The sequence below is a fragment of the Tripterygium wilfordii genome, chromosome 2 (genome assembly GCF_013401445.1).
Source record: "Tripterygium wilfordii isolate XIE 37 chromosome 2, ASM1340144v1, whole genome shotgun sequence".
Taxonomy (NCBI): Eukaryota; Viridiplantae; Streptophyta; class Magnoliopsida; order Celastrales; family Celastraceae; genus Tripterygium; species Tripterygium wilfordii.
Genome location: NC_052233.1, coordinates 6,792,442 through 6,813,629, shown reverse-complemented (window position 1 = coordinate 6,813,629; position 21,188 = coordinate 6,792,442). Strand labels below are relative to the sequence as shown.

At 36.8% G+C, this 21,188-nt stretch overlaps 2 protein-coding genes across 3 annotated transcripts; one reads left to right on the top strand and one right to left on the bottom strand.

Annotated features, from left to right (window-relative positions):
• Window positions 1-9,855: 9,855 nt before the first annotated feature.
• LOC120017236 (mitochondrial uncoupling protein 2-like) lies at window positions 9,856-13,077 on the top strand. 2 transcript variants are annotated; one of them, XM_038870398.1, is made up of 10 exons: window positions 9,856-9,987; window positions 10,085-10,185; window positions 10,677-10,895; window positions 10,990-11,068; window positions 11,199-11,332; window positions 11,412-11,510; window positions 11,613-11,717; window positions 11,880-11,954; window positions 12,196-12,282; window positions 12,700-13,077. In XM_038870398.1, the coding sequence occupies exons 2-10, from the start codon at window positions 10,105-10,107 to the stop codon at window positions 12,736-12,738; spliced, it is 918 nt and encodes a 305-aa protein (XP_038726326.1). In that variant the 5' UTR covers window positions 9,856-9,987; window positions 10,085-10,104; the 3' UTR covers window positions 12,739-13,077. The 2 variants fall into 2 exon arrangements, with proteins under 2 accessions (XP_038726326.1, XP_038726334.1); XM_038870406.1 differs by having other exon boundaries at window positions 9,889-10,185; window positions 11,220-11,332.
• A 228-nt stretch (window positions 13,078-13,305) lies between these two features.
• LOC120017225 (protein GRAVITROPIC IN THE LIGHT 1) lies at window positions 13,306-15,417 on the bottom strand. Its single transcript, XM_038870388.1, has 3 exons — window positions 15,160-15,417; window positions 14,407-15,089; window positions 13,306-14,323 (listed from the first exon to the last, which is right to left on the bottom strand). Exons 2-3 carry the CDS (start codon window positions 15,071-15,073, stop codon window positions 13,539-13,541), a joined length of 1,452 nt encoding a protein of 483 aa, XP_038726316.1. The 5' UTR covers window positions 15,074-15,089; window positions 15,160-15,417; the 3' UTR covers window positions 13,306-13,538.
• Between the last annotated feature and the right edge of the window lie 5,771 nt (window positions 15,418-21,188).

Genomic DNA, 21,188 nt, shown 5'->3' with positions numbered 1-21,188 from the left:
AAGCTCTCTTACAGGCTCTCATCTTAGTTGGGATGATGGTAAGCTACTTCACGATGTCTTGGGTTACAGGCAACTTGTGGGAGCTTTGCAATACCTAATCGTGACTCATCCTGATATTCCTTATGTTGTTTGTTGTTAATAAGGTTTTTTTAGTTTATGCGGCATCTATGGACAACACAACTAATTACTGCCAAACGCATATTATGTTATATCAAAGGTACATTACATTGGGCCTTCGATTCTATCGTTGCACCCACCTTCATCTTCGTGGTTTTTTGACTCTAATTGGGCTGGTTGTCATGATGACCGATGGTCTATTATCGGATTTGCTGTCTTTTTTGATTCTTGGGCCTAATTTATTATATTCGAGGGCTAAGAAACAACCAGTAGTTTCCCACTCTAGCATCGAGACAGAATATCAAGCTCTTGCTTCTCTCACTATAGAAATATTATAGTTCCTCCATGTTATTCAGGCGCTTCATATTCATCCACCAACTCCTCCCATTCTCTATTGTGATAACATTAGTGCCCTTCACCTAGCTAAAAATCCTATTTCTCATCAAAGCAGTGATGCGGACAGGGTTGCTACTTGCTTTATGGACCAATTTGATCGCAAATTGATGTAATATGTTATTGTTATTTTGTTTAGCTTTTGAACTGTATGTGTTCTGTTTTGTTGGGCTGTTGTTGTCCTGTAGGCCTATGTTGGCCCATTTCAGTTAGGATATTATGTGGTTAGGATTGTACTAAAAGTAGTGGTTGATATTGAAGAAAGAAATTATGGAGCTTATTCTTTGTTTTCCTCGAATATTCGGTATTCCTTTGGAATCAACGAGTTTTGGGGTTTGATCTGCATCAAGCAATAAGCATGTGAAAATTGATGTTCATTTTATTCATGATGTTGTGGGACATGGCCTGGTACTTGTTTGCCATATGCCTAGTTCTTCTCAAGTTGCTGATTTTTTCACCAAGGCCCTATCCTCAATTCAATTCTAGGAAATGCATCGCAAGCTCAATGTGTGTTGCCAGCCCCTTGTGCTTGAGGGGATATTTGGATAATGATAAAATCATGTCAATCATTTATACAATTGTTGCATGGTAATCTTTCCATATTATCTCCTATTCTTATGTAAAGTTGTTGTATCAAAAGATTATATAAGTGAATTAATAGAACCCCATCAATCAAGGGAAATTTCTTCCTTACACCATCAACCTAGAATGGCCCGGCCTGTTTGGCGCTGGGGCTAGCACCGCACCCTCTTCTCGAGCTAGGCTTGGGTTTTCGACCCATTAGACGATCGCATTCGATAATTCAACGACTGCTTTTTATTTTTTAAAATATCCAAAATGCCTCTAACGGCTATACAACAGCTAGTTTTTAGGGTAATTTTATTAATTTCATTATAAATGTTAAAATATCAACCAAAAGACCAAAATACTAACCCAACAACTATAAAACGACTAGTTTTAGAGGTATATCAAGTAACAAACTTCATCATGATCAATATCAAGTAACGAACTTCATTTATATTTAAATACTAATTTCTTAAACTTTTATGGATGAAGATGAATTAAATGCTACTGATATCTTGCCATAGTAGAAAATTCACCAAGGATAATTTCTCATGCTTACGACCGTTGTAAGAGATCTACTATCCCCATCGATTTATACAATGCTTTCTGAAAGTAATTTTTCTATAGGTGACAATGTGATTAGCGAATTGTGGTCGAGATTGGGACTCGATGCTGTTGAAGCCATAGTTTGCTTTAGGGATTGGCTAAGGATGGAAGACAGAAATACAAAAAAGACAATATGGCTTTGTTTGGTAGAGAAGAAAATTTGATTTTCAATACTAACGGAAATGTTGTAGGAAAAAAGCTAAGTTTCAAGCTGTTAAATATACTGTGAGGTGTTTGACGCACAAAAGAGCTAACGCTAACGGTTATGCTATGGAATATGTTGTGAGGTGTTTGGCGCACAAAAAAGCTAATGTTAGCGGTTATGTTGTTTAATTAATACAACTATGTAAATAATTGTTGTAATGAATTTCATTTTAGTCTTAACAACTTTAATTAATTTTATTTTGCATTTTAGTCCAACAAATATATAATCTCTCTTTTAAATTAATTTCTATAATTTTCCTAATGTAAACATAATTATTAATTTAACAGTAGTTAAATTCATGTTTCATAAATAAACATACATTAAAATAATTGTAAGTATCATATTACAATCTCACAACTCGAAATAGTTAACACTTAAATATTGTTTACATATGCCCACAATCTCAATTACGCTCCCTCCGACGGACAAGTCTGTTTGCAATAAGATCCCAAACACGCGTTATTGTATAGTCGTCACATAAATCTAAATCCCCTGCAGCTGCAGCTGCAGCTGCAGCGTCACTAGGACCTTCTTCATATGAACAACTTGGTTATTCATCGATGTCCGTGAACTCCTCATCAACTGTCACCCTTAATCGAATAAAATTGTGAAGCGCCATGCACGTTATCATAATTTCCACTTGAATCGAGAACGGGAATGACTGCATATTTCTCAGCATCGGGCACCTATTCTTTGTCACCCCAAAAGTTCTTTCTATTACATTTCGAAGCGATGAGTGTGCATGGTTGAATACCTCCTAAGGTCCCGATGCTCTGCGGCCATTTTCAAATTGAGACGAATGATATCTTTCACCTTTATATGCGGCAAGATAACCAATCCTGTTAGGATATCCCACATCTACTAGATAATACTTTCCTGCCAATTTCTCCAATTATTGTAAACATAATTATTGAGCATATAATGGAAACTGAAAGAATTTTTATGGTATAATCTTAACAACTAAAATAAGCTTTCTTAAAGGCTCTCATTAATGCTAGGTTTTGAGGAATCAGAAGCTTTCTTGAAGGGCAATTATCTACTTTCTGTAACACCTCTCTTTTAAGGTATCACATGACACGGTGAATTGTCCAAAAGTCAATCTCGTGACCTTTGACCTAACCATTGTAAGCCTTAATGAGTATAAAATAAATAATTACAACCTTAATTATTAAACATATGTTTTATTTTTACAATATCCCAAATTTACACAAACTTAATAATAGTAATATTCTAAAGTCGCAATCATTGAGGCCACGTCCTCCTTATTCATCTCCGAAAGTCTTGAATTATTTTTCTACACGATTAAAACGTGCAAGAGAGGTCAGCCCAGCTATATTATCAACTAAACATATTTAAAATGACATTTCCAAAATAGACTTTAACTCAAGAAAATAAAATTCAAAACATTTGGACAATTACTGTTCATGACCGTAGAGAATTCTTGTACACAGAGTAAAGGTTAGTCATATACCAATCCTTTACTAGGCTTAGTCGTAACTAGCCTCCAATCACATTTCTGAGTATGGTTTAATCATAGACTAAATCCATACTAGGTCTAATCGAAACTAGCCTCGAATTCAATCAATCGCCTGAGTCGGTATAAAACCACCCATTTGGCGAAATCAATCCCACAACCGGGCCAGGGTTGAGGGTAGCAATGTGCACATGCTAACTGCATAAATTTCACAAATCACTTCACCATATTCTCAAAATAGAATCAAACAGTTTTAAAAGCATCAATATTTAGAAATCAATTTACCCTTTTAAAAATGAAAGACCAACACTTTCCATGTTTCAAACTCAACATCATTTTCCAAGGCATGTTTCACTAAAAATTCAGCAATCATTTCCACTCTTGTGAGTAAAGAAATCTCTTACAATCCCACAAATCAACCATCGAAAATAATCCAAAATGTATACTCATAATCCACAAAACGATTTTCTTGTTCTTTGTAAACATTTCTTATGTCATATCGCATTCACAAACAAAGATTCATAAAATGTTTCCACATACTTTTATAAAACATTTTATAAGAACTCATAAAATAATTTATATGTTATAGCATAAGAGCGCCTCACCTTTTTCACGTTTACTAAATCCTTAAGCGGGTGCCTTTCCTTTACGTTATCGAACACCAAATCAGGACCTTCATCCTCTTGTCCTATATAACCAAAACATAATACAAATATCACAAAAAATCCTAAATCGCTAATCAACACTAAACACATCCCATACAAATTGTACTAATCACCAAAAACCCATCTCACCAACCTAAATCTCTTACCCGAAACAAATGATAATATTGACTAAGTTTTATGTCATAACACAGATACCATAAATCGTTTGCCTATTAGTACAGACATAAATTGTTTCACAATATGAATCCTATCTAATTTAAAAGATACAAAAATCCTCACTGTATTACATCTTCCACCAATGAAATATAAACCAAAGAATTATATGAAAATATCATATTTGAATTTTACCCATACAGATAAGCCTATCCCGTTCTTATACTAATTAAAACTCAAAGAAAACTGTCAATTATGGATCTTCCATTGTTGTTCCAGACCATTCGTCAACCATATACACAATTCAATCATAAACTAACAACCCTATACATACTATGATTTACTAACCTATAATTTATATACTAAAAATCATAACATAACTAGTTCCTTAGATTTATAGGAATCTTACCGAAAATTACTTCCTTGAATAAAACTTGATCCGATCCAATCCTTAACCCCAACAATAAACTAACCAAATCCAATACCGTGATCAACAAATCCTATCACAAACAATACACCATATCAAATCAAATAAGAAATCTAACTAAACCAAAAACCATATTACTAAAACCAAAAACCTTACCTTTCTCCACAACAAAATCTCTGTGCCTACAGCTCCTTATCACAACTCTGGGACACTCTCTGCTAATTATTTGAAACAAAGCAAATAAAGAAACTACACTCCTTTTTTTTATAGATCAAAACTTGGTTTAATTTTTGCACCCTTTGGTATGCTTATAACTCTCTTATCATTAACACATCACTAACCCAATTAATCTAGCTTTTAAACATTTATGTATTAGTTTAAACAAACCTTGTTAATTAATAAACAAAAAACACCAAAAGACATGCCCTTAAATCACTCAAATGATCATATTTGTGCTAGGTGTTCGAACACCAACTGTATAAGCACACCAACCGTGTTATCATAATGGCTTAGTAATGCCTTGATCTTTTGACAATAATTTTAATTCATTTGAAACTCATTGGAGACTTAATTTCTTATTTAATTATTTTAAGACTACATATTCAGAGCCACTTTTTGAGTATACAAATGGCGCTTTGCTATTGGGCACCAAAATTTTGGAATATTACACTTTCCCTTTTGTTTTGTTATTTCTTATCAAATTTGATAGACTAAAGGGCAATCATACACAAGAAGGGAATTGGAAATTATAAGGTTGAGAAAACAGCAATCACAGTACCTGCATACATCTAAACAAACTAAGAAGAACAAAGCAGACAAGACATAATAGTTTAGATATATTAGTGAACATAATGTTTACCTTAATTCTTTCCTCTCACCACTCATTTGATGTATCAACTGTACCCAACTCAACATTCCATCTAGTACCAGTATCCTTAACCATCATTTTCGTTCACAATGTCCAATCCTTTCTAAGGGCATCCTATCTGTTTTTCAAAGCTGTCCTTGGCCAACTGTATTTGGTCTTTGCATTAAATTTTACAATGAGATCCTCCCATTCCATCTTAGGGATCCGACTATCGGGTACCCTCTTAGCAGATTGCATTAAATCATAACACAACTCAACTAGGACTGCAGTGGATTTGTCATCCCATCTAACCTTATCATACTCACCACCTTCAATTGAACCAACCTTTTGTTTTCCTTCTCGTGACATCTAAAAACACATAACATTAACAGTATGCACGTGCCAAATAACAAAAAAAAGGGACATTAACAGATCAATAAACTGAAAATTTGATGGTTTGAACAAAGAATGCAATAAATTTTTCTACAGAGAAGGAAGAGCTATTTCAATAAGCAGTAAAATATTATACTTAAGCAAAGATATATTTAACAAAAGTTATGCTTAAACAACACCAAACAATACAAATGGCTTGATCATATCCATCACTAATCCTTATAGTAGCTCTTCCATAACTGTATGCACCAAATAATACTCATAAAGAATGGAACTACTTCTTTGAAAACATAAAATAGGTGTTAGAAATGCCCTTAACCAGCTTGAAGCAAACAGACTATCAATATGCACTATAATTAATTTTTTGTAATACCAAAAGATGGGCATTGTAAGTGAGCTGAACATCAATAACATAGGCTTATTACCAAAGCAATTACCAAGCATCAAATACATATATTACCAAGCAATTATGAAGTAAAAAGTACTTCTATAGTCAACCTTCCATAACAGAGGCACATCTGGTTGCTTATTACAAATCTAAAACCGAGGAACATAATGTTTTATTTACCAAGCAAAACTGGGTTTCTCAATTACATTTTACATGGAACGGCAAATTACTAACACAGGCTTTACGACTGGTACTCTTGCCTAGGTTCTTTCTGTACGTGCATAACCCTAATAAACTCAAAATGGCCACAGATCAAGTAATTTTAGAAATCAATTGCAATTTTCCTAATGAGATAACCATTATGGGATAACAGATACAATCAAATCCAGTATGAGATTACGGAAAACAAAAATCGAATTCGATCGAAGAAAAGATAATCGGGACGCTGACCTTACTTGCGAAGAGTAAAGAAATCGAACTCGAATCAAGTAAGAAGTTCGATTGAGGCTTGGGAAGATGGAGCTCATCACTTGACTGGATCGAAGGAGATGAAAAAGATGGAGATCGGGTGGGTGAAGAGAGAGAAGAGTGTGCAAAAAATGAGTGAATTTTTTTTATTATCGCCTTTAATGAAGGCGTTAGCATCAAATAAGCTTCTATTTGGAGCTTATTTGATATTAGCGATCCGCTGCCACCGCTCTGTCGTTTGGGAGAGCATTGATAGGTATGATAATACCTATTTATTTTTGATAAATAATGAGGGTGTTTATGTGTTGATTTGTATTTTGATAGGTTGATTGCGGATTGGAATGAAAAGCGTTGGAAAAGGAGCTGAATTGGAGAAAATGTCCACCGACCTTTGTGTGTTCAAATGGTCATAACGTTCTGAAAAGTTATTAGAATTGAGAGAAACAAAAGGCATTGGAAACTAGACATCTCAAGCATTCTGTAGACTTCAAAATCACTTAAATCAGAGGTCATAGGGAGAAGTTATGGTCATTTGAAGTTTTCCAGGGCAGATCCAGAGATTTTGGTGAAGAAGTGTGCCTAGGCTCACGCCTAGGCGAGGTAAGCCTAGGCGTACTATTTATGCACGCCCATAATAATTCCATCCGCCCAGTCTAGGGAGCATTGACTTGAAGGGAACCGGAAATATGAGCTTGCACCTAGGCATGAATTCAACACGCCTAGGCACACAAAACAGCTTTTCGGCCATCTTTAATTCGCGATTTGCTCTCTCTATGTGTAACTAAACCACCTTTGCCAAGGCTAGGATGAAGCCTTGGGTTTCATGAATTGGAGAAAATGTCCACCGACCTTTGTGTGTTCAAATGATCATAACATTTTGAAAAGTTATTAGAATCGAGAGAAACAAAAGGCATTGGAAACTAGACATCTCAAGCATTCTTTAGACTTCAAAATCACTTAAATCAGAGGTCATAGGGAGAAGTTATGGTCGTTTGAAGTTTTCCAGGGCAGATCCATAGATTTTGGTGAAGAAGTGTGCCTAGGCTCACGCCTAGGCGTACTATTTATGCACGCCCAGAATAATTCCATCCGCCCAGTCTAGGGAGCATTGACTCGAAAGGAACCGGAAATATGAGCTTGCACCTAGGCATGAATTCAACACGCCTAGGCACACAAAACAGCTTTTGGGCCATCTTTAATTCGCGATTTGCTCTCTCTAAGTGTAACTAAACCACCTTTGCCAAGGCTAGGATGAAGCCTTGGGTTTGATGACTTTGTGTATGACCTGATTTACATATATATGAGTTGATTTGGGTATAAATCTTGTGTTTCTAAGTTTGATTGCAATTTCTTCATGCTTGTTGTGTTTGGCCAACACATTAGGTTTTTGGATGAAATTGTTTGAAGAATTTGCTTAGACGATAATATGTCAAGTAGATTATGCTTCTTTGAACTCTTGATTATGAATGTGTTTCCCTTTAATTAGGTGACAATTTGTATGAATCCTAATCTCCATGGAACTTCATGAATTCCGATGCATTTAGACCAATAAGATGGCTAGAATGTATTTAGGAACATCCGACCTAGACCAATAAGATGGCTAGTATTCGATTTTAGGGAGATTTGGCTTAAGTGCACTAAAACCGACTTAGGTACGGATTCGTTATGCCCGAATTAGCAAATATGTGTGTGAATTTGTCTCTTTGCAAGTCATTTCCCAAGGGAGATTCCAAAGCCTTGGTGTTCATCTCATATTCATTAACTCGTCTCATTCATATTAGTTGCATTAGTGATAGTTTGCATTAGCGTAATTTGCATCCTTATTCCAAGAAAATACCAAAACACTTCACTATTTGATTGTCTTTAGTTTAATTACTAAACCAAACAAACTTGAGTGGAACTTTACTCTTTTACATTGTCCATACATACATACAAGTATACATTTGGATTATACATAACTCCGTCCTTGTGGATTCGACCCTTGCTTATCATTGTGCTGTAATCGCCGACTAGTACACTTGCTATTAAGGTTAAATTAGACCCAACAAGCATCGGATGCCAGTGTTCCGCTAAGCGAAAACGCTGCGTCAAATGCTCTGCGAAACACGCAGAATATAGAATAATATGAGCTTAATGAGAGAGTTCTCAACCTAATCATATCTTAGTGTATTAGTAATTTTTTCCCGATTACATAATGATTGTTGAGAGAGTGCCAACTTATTTGGAATATTTGTAACTAATAGTGATGCAAATATGTAATCGTAAATTGTAATTGTCAATTTTGTTATATATAATAATATGGAATTCATTAAACTTCTAATTTGTTTAATAATTAATTTTTAATATACAAATTATAATTATAATTATATTCTTTAATATTTAATAAATAATATAAATAAATATATAATATTGACAGCCCGGCTTGCAAAATAAGGGTGTCCCGCTGCTCGGGTGGGCCGTGCCGGGTGAAAGCCTTTAAGTCTAGACACCCATCAATGATTGTCTTTGTCATTGACTCATTGTCATACGTTTTGGAAATAAAAAGAAAATGAAATATTTCTAAATACTCACTAAATAGTCCACAAATAAAATAAAGTAAAAAAAAACCAGAATCTTATGTGACATCATATTCAAGTATATTAACAATAACCTCTAACGTTTCCTCTCAACTAAAATTTCTCTCATGGTACAAATATGAGCCGGAGGAAGAGAGCATCATTTGCTCCTCCCCCTCCTCCATACACATTTTAAAGTAAGTTTTCTTAGTTTTTTGCTGGTTTGTAGATCTAGTATACAATTTATATTCTCTTCAATAAAGAATATGCAAGGTTTTTTCACCACACAGTCTCATCCATCTCTGGTACATCCTTCATAAAACATGTTCTGTGGGTGTGTTTCAACGACACATATTTGATACACAGTGATGAAACTCCTAGAAGTAGTGGAGATATGTTTTTCTTGATGAAGGAGAATGCAATAATTTTGATTCATTCCATGTGTGCTGTTTTGCTTTTTGTTTAATCTGTCCGGGTTTAATCCGGGACAGTGTTACTTTAGTACATCTCGATGTTGTCCCGTGTTTGTTATATAGCAAAATTATTAGGTCATAATCGGGGTAATTACATTAACTAAAAAAATTCGCTCAAATAAAAGGAGGGAAAGATACAAGCATACAACTGGCCGCAACAACTATGAGATGATAACGAAATCCAAATAAAAAATAACGATGACAATAAGTACTGAAAACCCCAGCTGCGCTGCTTCCCGTGGACGCCATTGAAGAGCGTGTTTGATTTTCCTCCCTTTCCTTCTTAAGTACTCTTTGAAACCTTTTCAAGCCCTAATTTCCTATTGCTCAATCATTGTCACCTCTCCATTTTTCAGTGTCTGCTATCCAGCTCGCGATGGCAGATCTCAAGGCCAGAACCGACATTTCATTCGCTGAAGCATTCTTGTGCAGTGCTTTCGCTGCCTGTTTCGCTGAGGTACAACGATCGCCACACACATTTTATTTTCTGGAGTCAATCTTACTTTTACTGGATCAGTGGTTTCTTAGTGAGTTAAAATTAACTCTGTCTTCTTTTAAAGCTCAAAGGCGCATATTTAGTATAGCTTTCTGTTCATCATTCATATTACTTTTGATCCGCATTCCTTATTGCTTGATTGTGTTTCTGTTTTTTCCGGTGTCAACTATCCTTGTTCAGGTAGATTGACCAGTTTTCTTTGAATCCTGACAATTACAGAAAATTGCTTATTTTGATTAAAGAACATAATAAAAGCTGATAAAATGGTTATGCAAAATTTACTTGTGAGAATCACGATTTATCTGTCGACTTCGAATAGAGGGAGATACTTTATAGCCTGGGTTCAGATTCTGTCGGAAATGGGGTTTAAAGACTCTGATCCTGTCAATAGAGTGGCTTGGGGATTCTTATTATGATTCATTTTGAATTTCATTGTCTGCATCGTATTTCAGTTCTGTACCATTCCTTTGGACATTGCTAAAGTTAGGCTTCAGCTCCAAAGGAAAACAGGTTCAACAGATGGAGTGACTTTGCCTAAATATAGAGGTTTGTTGGGTACAATTGCTACTATTGCTAGGGAGGAAGGTTTATCAGCACTATGGAAAGGCATTAGTGCGGGATTGCATCGCCAATTCATTTATGGAGGCTTAAGGATTGGATTATATGAACCTGTGAGAATTTTATACATTAAGTTCAAGGTTGTAATTAAGTTTGTATTCTTCTCAGTGATATATTGACATGTAAAGTTGAATGCGTCTTCTCCAGGTTAAAATTTGTCTTGTTGGTGGTGATTTTGTTGGAGACATTCCTTTATGCCATAAGATACTAGCAGCCTTGTTGACTGGTGAGTGAATTTAGTGCCTGCCCTGCCGCTCAAGGAGTCAACTGTGATCACATTGTATTCGCTGTTTGATTTGTTTTAGTAATTGCCTCTCTTATAAATTACTCAAGAAATAATAACATTTAAATTGTAGGTGCTATTGCAATTATGGCAGCTAATCCTACTGATCTTGTCAAAGTTCGGCTTCAAGCTGAGGGAAAATTGCCTGCTGGGGTACCTAAGCGTTATTCTGGAGCTTTGGATGCTTATCTTACCATAGGGAGACAGGTCAGCAGTTTTTTCATTTGTTTTTTTTCCATGTTCATATTTTTTTTTTCTACTCATCCTGAACTCTTCCAAATTTCAGGAAGGACTACATGCTTTGTGGACTGGCCTCGGACCTAACATTGTGCGTAGTGCTATTATAAATGCTGCTGAATTAGCCAGTTATGATGAAGTGAAACAGGTGAATGTTTATTTTTGAGTCCATCAACCTGAAAATGTGTTATCATTTGATGGTGCATGGCTGTCATAACAGTTAAATCCTAATTTCTTCATGCTTATGCAGGTAATTTTGCAAATTCCTGGGTTCATGGACAATGCTTTTACTCATCTCCTAGCGGGTATTGGTGCAGGTCTTTTTGCAGTCTGTATTGGTTCTCCCATTGACGTGGTAAGATTTTTTTTTTTTTACTTCATTGAGAAAAGGAATTTGACATTTAGTAGCTCAAGAATAATTGTTTTTCTTATCATTTTGCACAGAATTGTTGTACTCTTTGACAAACCAGCTAACCAGAAAATATGGGATTGTATTTTGTGCTTGTTTTGTTCCCAGGTAAAATCTAGGATGATGGGAGATTCAACCTATAAAAGCACCCTTGATTGTTTTATCAAGACTTTGAAAAATGAGGCATGTCAATTCCTACCAGTTCTCACATAGGCTTCAAACATCTTTTCTACATAGCTAATTCATTATTAATTGTGTGACAGACTGCCACAACTGTGTACTTGCGTTCCAATTTTTTCACGAATTTAATATTGCCGCCTTCTAATCTTCATTAAAAATATGGCATGAGTTTCTGTTTTTAGTAGAAACTAGCATTATTATCTCAATATATTTCGACTGACTCATACCTGATTATGCATTGCAGGGCTTTTCTGCCTTCTATAAGGGGTTCCTGCCAAATTTTAGTCGGCTGGGATCTTGGAATGTGGTTATGTTTTTAACTCTTGAGCAAGTAAGATATGTGAATTATGTTTTTTGGTGCTGTTATTCTCCTGAATATGTATATTTGTTTTATTTTCTAGTTGGTGAATACATTGGCATATAGGTGAACAGAATCATTTTATAGTAAATTCCAGGAATTTCATCTAGCAGCTGTTTATTTTTTTTCCTTAGTTTATTAATGGTAGAGCTGAGAAAGAAATTTAAGAGGTTTTCTTGGATGGGAAAAACTGCCCACACTAACTTTTATTTCTACCTTAGGTTGTATAGGAGTATATGTGAATTCAGTGGACAACTCAAGTGGCTTCTCGAATATTCATGGATTTAAGTAATTGAGATGAAGTTGACCTGCTTACATGACTGCCTGAAAGACACTCTTTTACTTCCAGTCATGAAAATGCTGACTTTTTGTTTATTAATCTCATGTCAGGCAAAGAAGTTAGTCAGAGGGGAGGTATCCTATGACTGATATTGAGATTGGGAAGGAAGAAGACAGTTTTGCTTATTGATTGCCTCTTCTATTGCAGCAGCTTTCTTGCACAGAAAAATAAGGTAAAACTCTGCAGATATTCTTTTCCACATTCATTATATCTATCTACCCATTCAAAGATATCTACGAACCAGATGTCCAAGAAGCTGTAATTGCTCACTTTTACCTGGAATTAAAACTGTTTCCTCCCTGTCCTATCTGATGTCATATGTATAGTGCTGTATTATGGTCTATGTTAGAGACTCTTCTTGTGTTTGCCAAGAAAGATAATATAATATAATATAATGATTAATGTAGAGTTGGTTAGACTGCCCTGCATCTGCCTGGTTGGGTGTGGAAATAAAATCTGCATCATATAACAAAAGTTCACTTTCTTCAGTCATTTGCTTGTGTGCGCACATGATAACAAGGTAAAAATTTATGTGATGCCAAGCACAGGGAGTCTCTGGAGTGGTGCTTTGTGTCAACTCTACTAGATTGCATCACTATGCGTTGCTCAGAAATACTGTTATTTAGGATTGCTGAATTGGAAACTGCATTGAAATAGAAACCATAATAGACCCTTCCATGGATGACACTGCTTTGAAACGTTGTGAACTTGCAGAAGCGTGAAAAAGAGCTCGACATTTCGTTACCTGGTTATCCTAGTTACCAAAGGGACAATCTCCTAGAACTAAATTTCCTTACTAAGTTGCAAGCGCCGATGCGCCATAGTCCCCTCACCATGTCCTATATGCTGGTAATTACACACACCAAGGCAACAGCCAACAGGAGGCGGTTTATGTCCTTGGCACCAGGTATACCCTAGCCTTAACGACAGATCCATTGCCAAGCTTGAATCCAGGGCTCACTGGAAACCCAACAATCTGGCCAGCAGGAACCCTTCCGCCTGAAAATTTCACCACACTCTCCATGTACTGTGGATGGAACTCTGCTCCTCTACTAGCCTCAAACTGACTGGGAGCAGGGTCCAGAGAGAATGCCAGCAAGTGAAGCGACCAAACTGTCTTGGCAAGCCCCAAGAACTCACCATAAAATTGACTTCTTGGGTGGTTTCCAGCCAACACTTGTTCACGCTGCTCCAAATTCCCAAAGAAAGACTCCTCCATTTTGGGATGAACAATGGATAAGAACTTCTTGCAGCAGAATTTGCCAAAGTGACAAGTAGGCAAGATCCCCAGAAGCTCAACCGGGTCCATTGCCTTCATGTCGCGGTACTGAGTGAAGCAGTCACGGCGGAACTGGTCAGGGTTGAGGAGGGAGGAGAGGCTGCCATCCATGTAGAAGGTCTCGTGGTCAAACCCTTGGAATATTTTGCGGGAAATGTAGGACTCCAGAGCATATTTAGCGTGGTGGGTTGCAATGGTGGACGCGATGCAAGTGGTGGTGGTAGTGGTGTAATTTTCATTACCGGCAGTGGCGGCTTCAATTGAACGGACGGCAGCAGCGATGTCCCAATGGGCTGAGCGCATGAGGGAGAGGAGAAGAGACGTGAAGGACTTCGATGCCTCTTTCACCTGACCCATTGTTACATCAAATAGCTCCGGCTCCGGCGCTGCTGTAACTGTTCATCGGTAAAATCTAGGCGTGAGATTTTGTACAAATATTTGAGGTCGTAACTCGTAAACAAAAGTAACTTCACTCTACCTTGAATGGTGCAGTTGACTTTCCTCTTTGACTGAAACCTCCCCTTTTTCCCGTTTCCGCCATTGCTAAGACTGGTGACGCTATTCAACTTCTCCTTCAATTTCTCAACCTCCATTTCCCGTGCCTTCACTTCCCTTTTCAGCTCATCCACCGCAGCCTCGTACGGCGCTACAACCTCTCTCATCAATCCACCACCACCACTCCCTATCCTTCCGAGCTTGTTATCTCCTATGCCCCTCCTGAACCTCTCTCTCAACACAGCCAACCTCCTCAGCTCCCCCACCACTGCCACGTCAGCCACCCGCATTCTCTCTGGGTCCCATGGGCAATGCGCCTCCTGCAAGCTCACGTACGCCTTCTTCATCGCCGATGCCGCGTCAAACACCTCATTCATAAGTCTCACCATCTCCGTTACTCGAATCTCACTCGTTCTCTCTCGCTCCCAACCACTTATCCTTCCCTTACGATCCTCCTCTTGTCGTTCTTCTTTGTCCTCTGCTTCGAACTGGTCGGACTCGTACCCGTACACTTCCTCTCCTTCTTCATCCTTGGACCGATTCCCGATGATTTCGCCGGAATCGTGCCTCTCAGCTGCAAGTGGATGCAGCAAGCACGAAGCTGTTACTCTCTGTATCAGATCGGAGAAACTCGAAACTCTGGCTGACATTTCTCCGTTTCTCTTCCTGCGCTCGCATGATGATTAAAAAGTGAGTCAGTGCGCACTGTAATGAATGAGTGAAAGCAGAGACTAACCTGTGGCTGTTCTTTTTGGATCGGTAAGCCAGAGGTGTTTGTTTCTGCAGTGGATCTCTGTTGAACGGGACGGAGTAGGAACAGCGTAGGTCCTTCTCTTCTTCTCCGATACCACTCCGGTTGCTCTTCTTCTTCCTGGTCACCGTAAAACCGGCTGTTAGTGCATCAGTAGAACAGAAGAATAGTAGAGCTTTGTTACTTTTAAGTCTGCAACACTGTGCGAGCCACAACGTGGACGAAAGCGACAAGAGGATACTGGGATATGCTAAGATATGGTTTCTCCTCACTTTTTATCATACACGTGCAATTTCATCCTTTCCCATTATCATGATGAGGGCCCTTATCAGGACACGCGTATGGTTTAGAATATACATGGTATTTTTTTGACCGGTGCACTAATTTTAATTTCATTTAAAATTATAAAATTGTATTAGCAGTTCGTATTTGGTCCTAACTTTTTTTATGAATTTAATTATTTTGTTACAAAAAATACATATTTAAAAAAAAAAACACATAATTATGTTGACAATATTAAAAAATATATATATATTTAGAATTTTCTAAAATTAAAAAAAAATCCGATTATGGTAGACCTATATAGGTTTTAACGAAATAAATATATGTAATTTAAATTATAAGACAATATCTCTATTCTTATTTCACCTGGACAATCTCCTCAAAATACATGATTATGTGTAAAGTTTTGAGTCTGATGATAAAAAATAAAAATAAATCTTAGGTAGTTGGGGGCCAAATTCACTAAAATGCATTAATTTATCATTTATGGACTTTGATCCACTAAGACACTGCCAGTCACGTGTTTGGTGAACGCCGCAGTAATTGTCTATCTTAAATCCTGCCAAGTCAAAAGATTCTGTTTGTTTAAAGTAACAAAGGGAGAGCCTAGAAGATGAAATCAGATATCCTAGAACAAAAAAAAAATATATAAATTCTCTAATATGTTTTGCTTTTATCGTTAATATTACTTTTGTATCACATTATTTCACAGTGATTAACACCAATTGCCTTTCAAAAGAGGGATGAGCTTTGTTAAAGACTGATGTTGAATCAGGTCATATTCATTTAGTTATTGCTACGCTCTTGCATGCAGATAGGGAAGAAATTATGACTCTTGTAACTTAAGTACATGGCTTTATCAAAGGTTAGTCCAATTTATGGTGAACAACAGATATGAGGTTGATTAGTGGACTCAAATGGGCCTTGCCCATGGGCGCAGGGGCAAAGACAGAACATAATATAAGGGGATCGTCAAGGGCGGACACATGATTTTATGTCAAGATAAATAAAGCGAAGCGGTGGTTCGGGTAGCATCATCTGAAATTTTTTGAGCCTATTTAAAATTTTTTGAGCGGGTCAGCTGACCCCTCACTAACAAGAGGCTTCGCCTCTGCCTATATGCATGTGAGAGTGAGACAATGTCCAACAAGATTTCCCTGAGGCTGGCCCTATTATTTGTACTAAAAACCTTGTTATAATTTAAAAGAAATAAAGGAAAAAAAAAAAAAAAACAGAATTGATGCTAAAGTATGGCAGATCATATAATATGCTCTTACATATATCATATATGAGGAGGGTAAGTAGTGAATGCAGTGGCTACTGATGAAATTAATTAACCAATATTGATAAATACATGAGATTAGAGGGTTGAAGCATTAATCACCTTGACATTGAACAGAGTAGCATGCTATGAATCATGGTGGGTAACAGGACGAGAAGCAATGAGAGAGAGCGCAATTAATAAGCACTTGGAAGCAAGCAAAGCCCAAAAGCATGAGAGTACGTATATAAAGACATTTGAGAGACAATATAGGGTGAGCTGTTGAGATGGGCTCTAGTGGTATCAACTCGCTTAAGAAGACAGAAGGAAGGTGTTCGATTCGATAAGGATCTTCACAATTCTATCTATCTAACCACCCACCTTCCCAGCCAGCTAGCTTTTCATGTCTCGATTCCTCCTTTATTCTCAATCATAATTATAGTTTTTAAACCCGACTCGCACATCAAACTGTCAAGGCTGAAGGGTTAAGGGTTTCAAGATTCAAACTGTCAAGGGTTAAGGGTTTCGAGATTCAACCATTACGATGAAGATTGAACTGCAGCTTCTTAATAAATAATAAAATAATAAATATTTATACTTTAATAATTATATATAACTATATACTATATAGCAAATTAGAGGAGCATACCTGTACAATTCAGCCTTAATTTCACTGTAAACATTTACTAAATTCTATAATAATAAGCAAATCAAATAAACAATTTATAAACCAAACACAAAATCCAAATTCATTAACAAAAATAAAATATTTTTGTGTTCATTGAAGTAAATTACATATTTGACCTCACAATTCATTAACAAAAATAAAATATTATTTGTTTTTAAGTCATTTTACAGCACATGCGAGCTTTCTTTTAACCCGTCGGGTCACGGGTTGTCAGGTTTTCCGGGTTAACCCACGGTTTGACACGAGTTAATGCATAAACGGTATTTTTCCAACAAAAAATTGCAGAGGCCGCTGGTTCACGGGTTTTGTGGTCCGACCAATAGACCAATCCGGATTTAAAAACTATGGTCTCAATCACTTCACTGAATTTGAATTGGACCCTTCGAATTATTTTGCGCTATTCTCTAGACGTCCCCCCCTCCACCTGATTGATTCAAGTTTTCATATTTTCTTTTCCATGAATTAATCTTGTTGTTTTCCTCTTGTGGGTATCCTTGTAGTGGATGATAATTTTTGACATGCACCCTTCAATCTTCATGAACATGCTGTTTGATATGGAATAGGGAAAACGAGGCCAAAACTCACAAAGGAGATCTAACTTCATAAAATCTCCCATCGACCTTTGGTCCATGCTATGAAATAACGTCAAAATTGTTGGGCGTGAGAGTTGAACTTGCGACATCCCACATTCGTTTAGAGTTACCACATTCCACTTCACCACGTCCCAATTCCAAAACTTGATTTGTAAGCTAGATACAGATTTTTTTCTTCTCCCTCAATCTTGTTGTTTTCCTCTTGTGGGTATCCTTGTAGGGGCTGAGAATTTGACATCCACCCTTCATGAACATGCTGTTTGGTATGGGACAGGGAAATGTTAGAAGTTAAGCTAGTTGGCTGTATTTTTTTCAGGGAGGTTAGGTGATCTCCAGGATTTTACTATTTTGGTTGGAACCAAGTCTTTGGAATTGAAGCCTTTCCAACTTACATTTTACGCAAAAAAGAAGCAGATGAACCCCATGAATATGATAGTTACTGTTTCATCAATCAAAGCCTACGCCTACTTGTGTCTTCACATGCAGAGCAATGAAGTGCATAGTCTCCTTACTTCTGAGTATAACTAGTCGGAATCCCGCGTGTTGTGTGGATATGATTTTTTTTTTAATTTTATTTGTTAATTTTTAGATGTTATATTTTATATTTAATTTCTTTGTTAAAGTTTTACACGTTGTAATATGAAAAAAGTAATTATTACGATTATCAAATTGATTTTTAATAATTATTTATGAAATACTAATTTAAATCTATTAATAAGATAAATATTTGTTAGAGTCTGTCATTTATAGATAAGTATAGATTTACGAAATATCTGATTGAATTTGAATAAAATGGATCGAAAATCTAAATGAAAACTTAATGGATTAATATCACTTTTGGTCACTGAAAGATGACCCCTGTTCCAAATTGGTCATTGACTCTCAAATTATGTCAATTTAACCATCGACAGTTCAATTTGTTCCAAATTAGTCACCCGGGCGGAAATTGCCCAATTTCGGTCAGCCAACCTGCCTGCGTGGCAAGTTGATTGTTAACCATTGATGCCACATGGTTCATAATATCTTAGGTGGATATATATTTTAAAAAAATTGGAAATTTTCACTAGTGTACCAATGAAACAAATACAATTGTAGTTACCGTTAAATACAAATAAATGCATAAGATACGTTCCAAATCAGTCATTTAAAGAAATTTTATGTTCTACGCAGCAAATTAACTACATAATTATGTCCAAATACATCCAAAAGACACCCAAAATAAGGGAACATATATACTAATTACATCATTGAAAGAGTTTCAAAAGAGAGAGAACCACATGCTTAGTACATGCATCCAGGATAAACAAAACAGAGTGATTCAGCCTATTACCAATAAGTCCCCATGCTTCTTTCCTTGCATGAGTGACTGATTCTTGAGAAGCTTTCAACATTGCATAATACCTTGAGGTAGATGTGGATCCTTGAATAATAGTGTTTGGCATCCTCATAGCACTTGACTTTGTCCTTTTGCCAGGACTGATTGTGATGCCACTTCCAATAGTTCCACCTTCTACGACAACACTATCTCTACCAGTATTGATACCTCTCCCAGCTTTCAAACCTATGCCAACAATTCCACCCATGCCAACAACTCCACCTCTCCCAGCACCTACACCTCTTCCAGAAACTCCAATAGGTTGTTGCCATTTGTAATAGGATTTGACAATTACACAACTGTATTATTTTCACAAACAGCCTAATATGACAATAAATAAAGGTACCTGAGACATTGGAGGATTCTTGCAGCCTCTTTTGTTGTGCCCAATTTCTCCACATTTGGTGCACCTGATTTTAGAATACCTCATCCTTAATTTGCTGTTGCTTTGAGGCTCATCATGTTCCCTTCTACTCTTCAGCTTAGGTCTACCAGTAGTTGCAACATTCATTGGAGGAGGAACAATTTTGTCTCCACCAGCAACTATCCCCAAATTTTGTACATTAGTAGGCTCCACATTATTCTGATACACCCTCATAAATGTTGCCCTGGTATAAGACACATGAACAAAATCAATAGGATCCTTGTGAAGCCACCCAATTGCAGTTACTGCATGTGTGCAAGGGATCCCTGAAAGGTCCCATGCTCTACATATACAAAATGGAATTGGTATCCTCCTTCAATTGAATAACTTCTCACTGCATTCTTAAACTCTTTGATTGAGGTGAATTCCATTCCTAGTTCAAATTTTGTCTTCCTTGCATAATTTGGATTCCTCAAAGATCTCCTTTTAATTTCCCCATCACTGTCATCCCCAAATAACAAAATGTCTTCATTATCAGACTCATACTCTAATATAAAATATGAATCTTCATCATCACTTTTGCCACCAACTTGATCCCCAACAAGAACATCCACAAAGGCTTCATCACCATGTTCAGAACCAGTATGTTCATCATCCCCCTCTTCATTAACAACATGTTCATCAGCTAGCTCTTTATCATCACTATATCCATCATCATTCAGCTCTTCATCATCATCATCATCATATCCATCATCCAACTCTTCATCATCACCATATCTATCATCCCCCTCTTCAGAACCGGATGTTCATCAGCACCATCTGCCTCAACACCCCCTGATCATCACTCCCAACCATAGCTTTGTTAGAGACCATATTGCCATCAGTTTTCTACAAAGTAGACATGTATGAATCCAACAGCTCATCGTATTCATCATCTAAAGTCACAACACCACTAAAACTATAATTGTGGCCTACCCTTTTTAGCCTATTACTTGACCTAGTCAAGGGTTTTCTTGGTACATATTTTGGCTTGTCCATAATACCTATTGGAAAAAGGAATGAACAACACCAATGAAAATTGATAGATTGAACATCTTGTTGAGAAGAAAAACAAGTAAACTCAACAGATCGACAACGAAACAGAATTTAGGGTTTTAAAGGTATTTCAGTGAACACATAATCTTCCCATTCACAACGAATCACACACAAAATAGATTAAGAGTTCTCATTCATCACATGAACCACTGAAGGGAAGGAAAATCAACAGGAATGAAAAATTAACCACAAAATGAAACTTACCCAAAATCTGAATCGGTTTCGTTGATGGCTCTAAACGGAATGATGATGCGAAAATGGCTAGAAAAGCATTGATGAAGCCTATCTGCTTCAAATCGCGCAATTGATCCCAGTTCAAGGCTGGAATCACAGAGAAGAGAAACTATTCAAACTTG

Excerpts from the sequence above, each read along its gene's own strand:
- LOC120017236 (XM_038870398.1), top strand. The coding sequence starts at position 10,105 with ATGGCAGATCTCAAGGCCAGAACCGACATTTCATTCGCTGAAGCATTC. Across the intron at positions 10,896-10,989 it reads GGATTGGATTATATGAACCT|GTTAAAATTTGTCTTGTTGG; the intron begins GTGAGAATTTTA and ends CGTCTTCTCCAG. Across the intron at positions 11,955-12,195 it reads TCAAGACTTTGAAAAATGAG|GGCTTTTCTGCCTTCTATAA; the intron begins GCATGTCAATTC and ends TATGCATTGCAG.
- LOC120017225 (XM_038870388.1), bottom strand. The coding sequence starts at position 15,073 with ATGTCAGCCAGAGTTTCGAGTTTCTCCGATCTGATACAGAGAGTAACA. Across the intron at positions 14,324-14,406 it reads AGTCAACTGCACCATTCAAG|TTACAGCAGCGCCGGAGCCG; the intron begins GTAGAGTGAAGT and ends ACCGATGAACAG.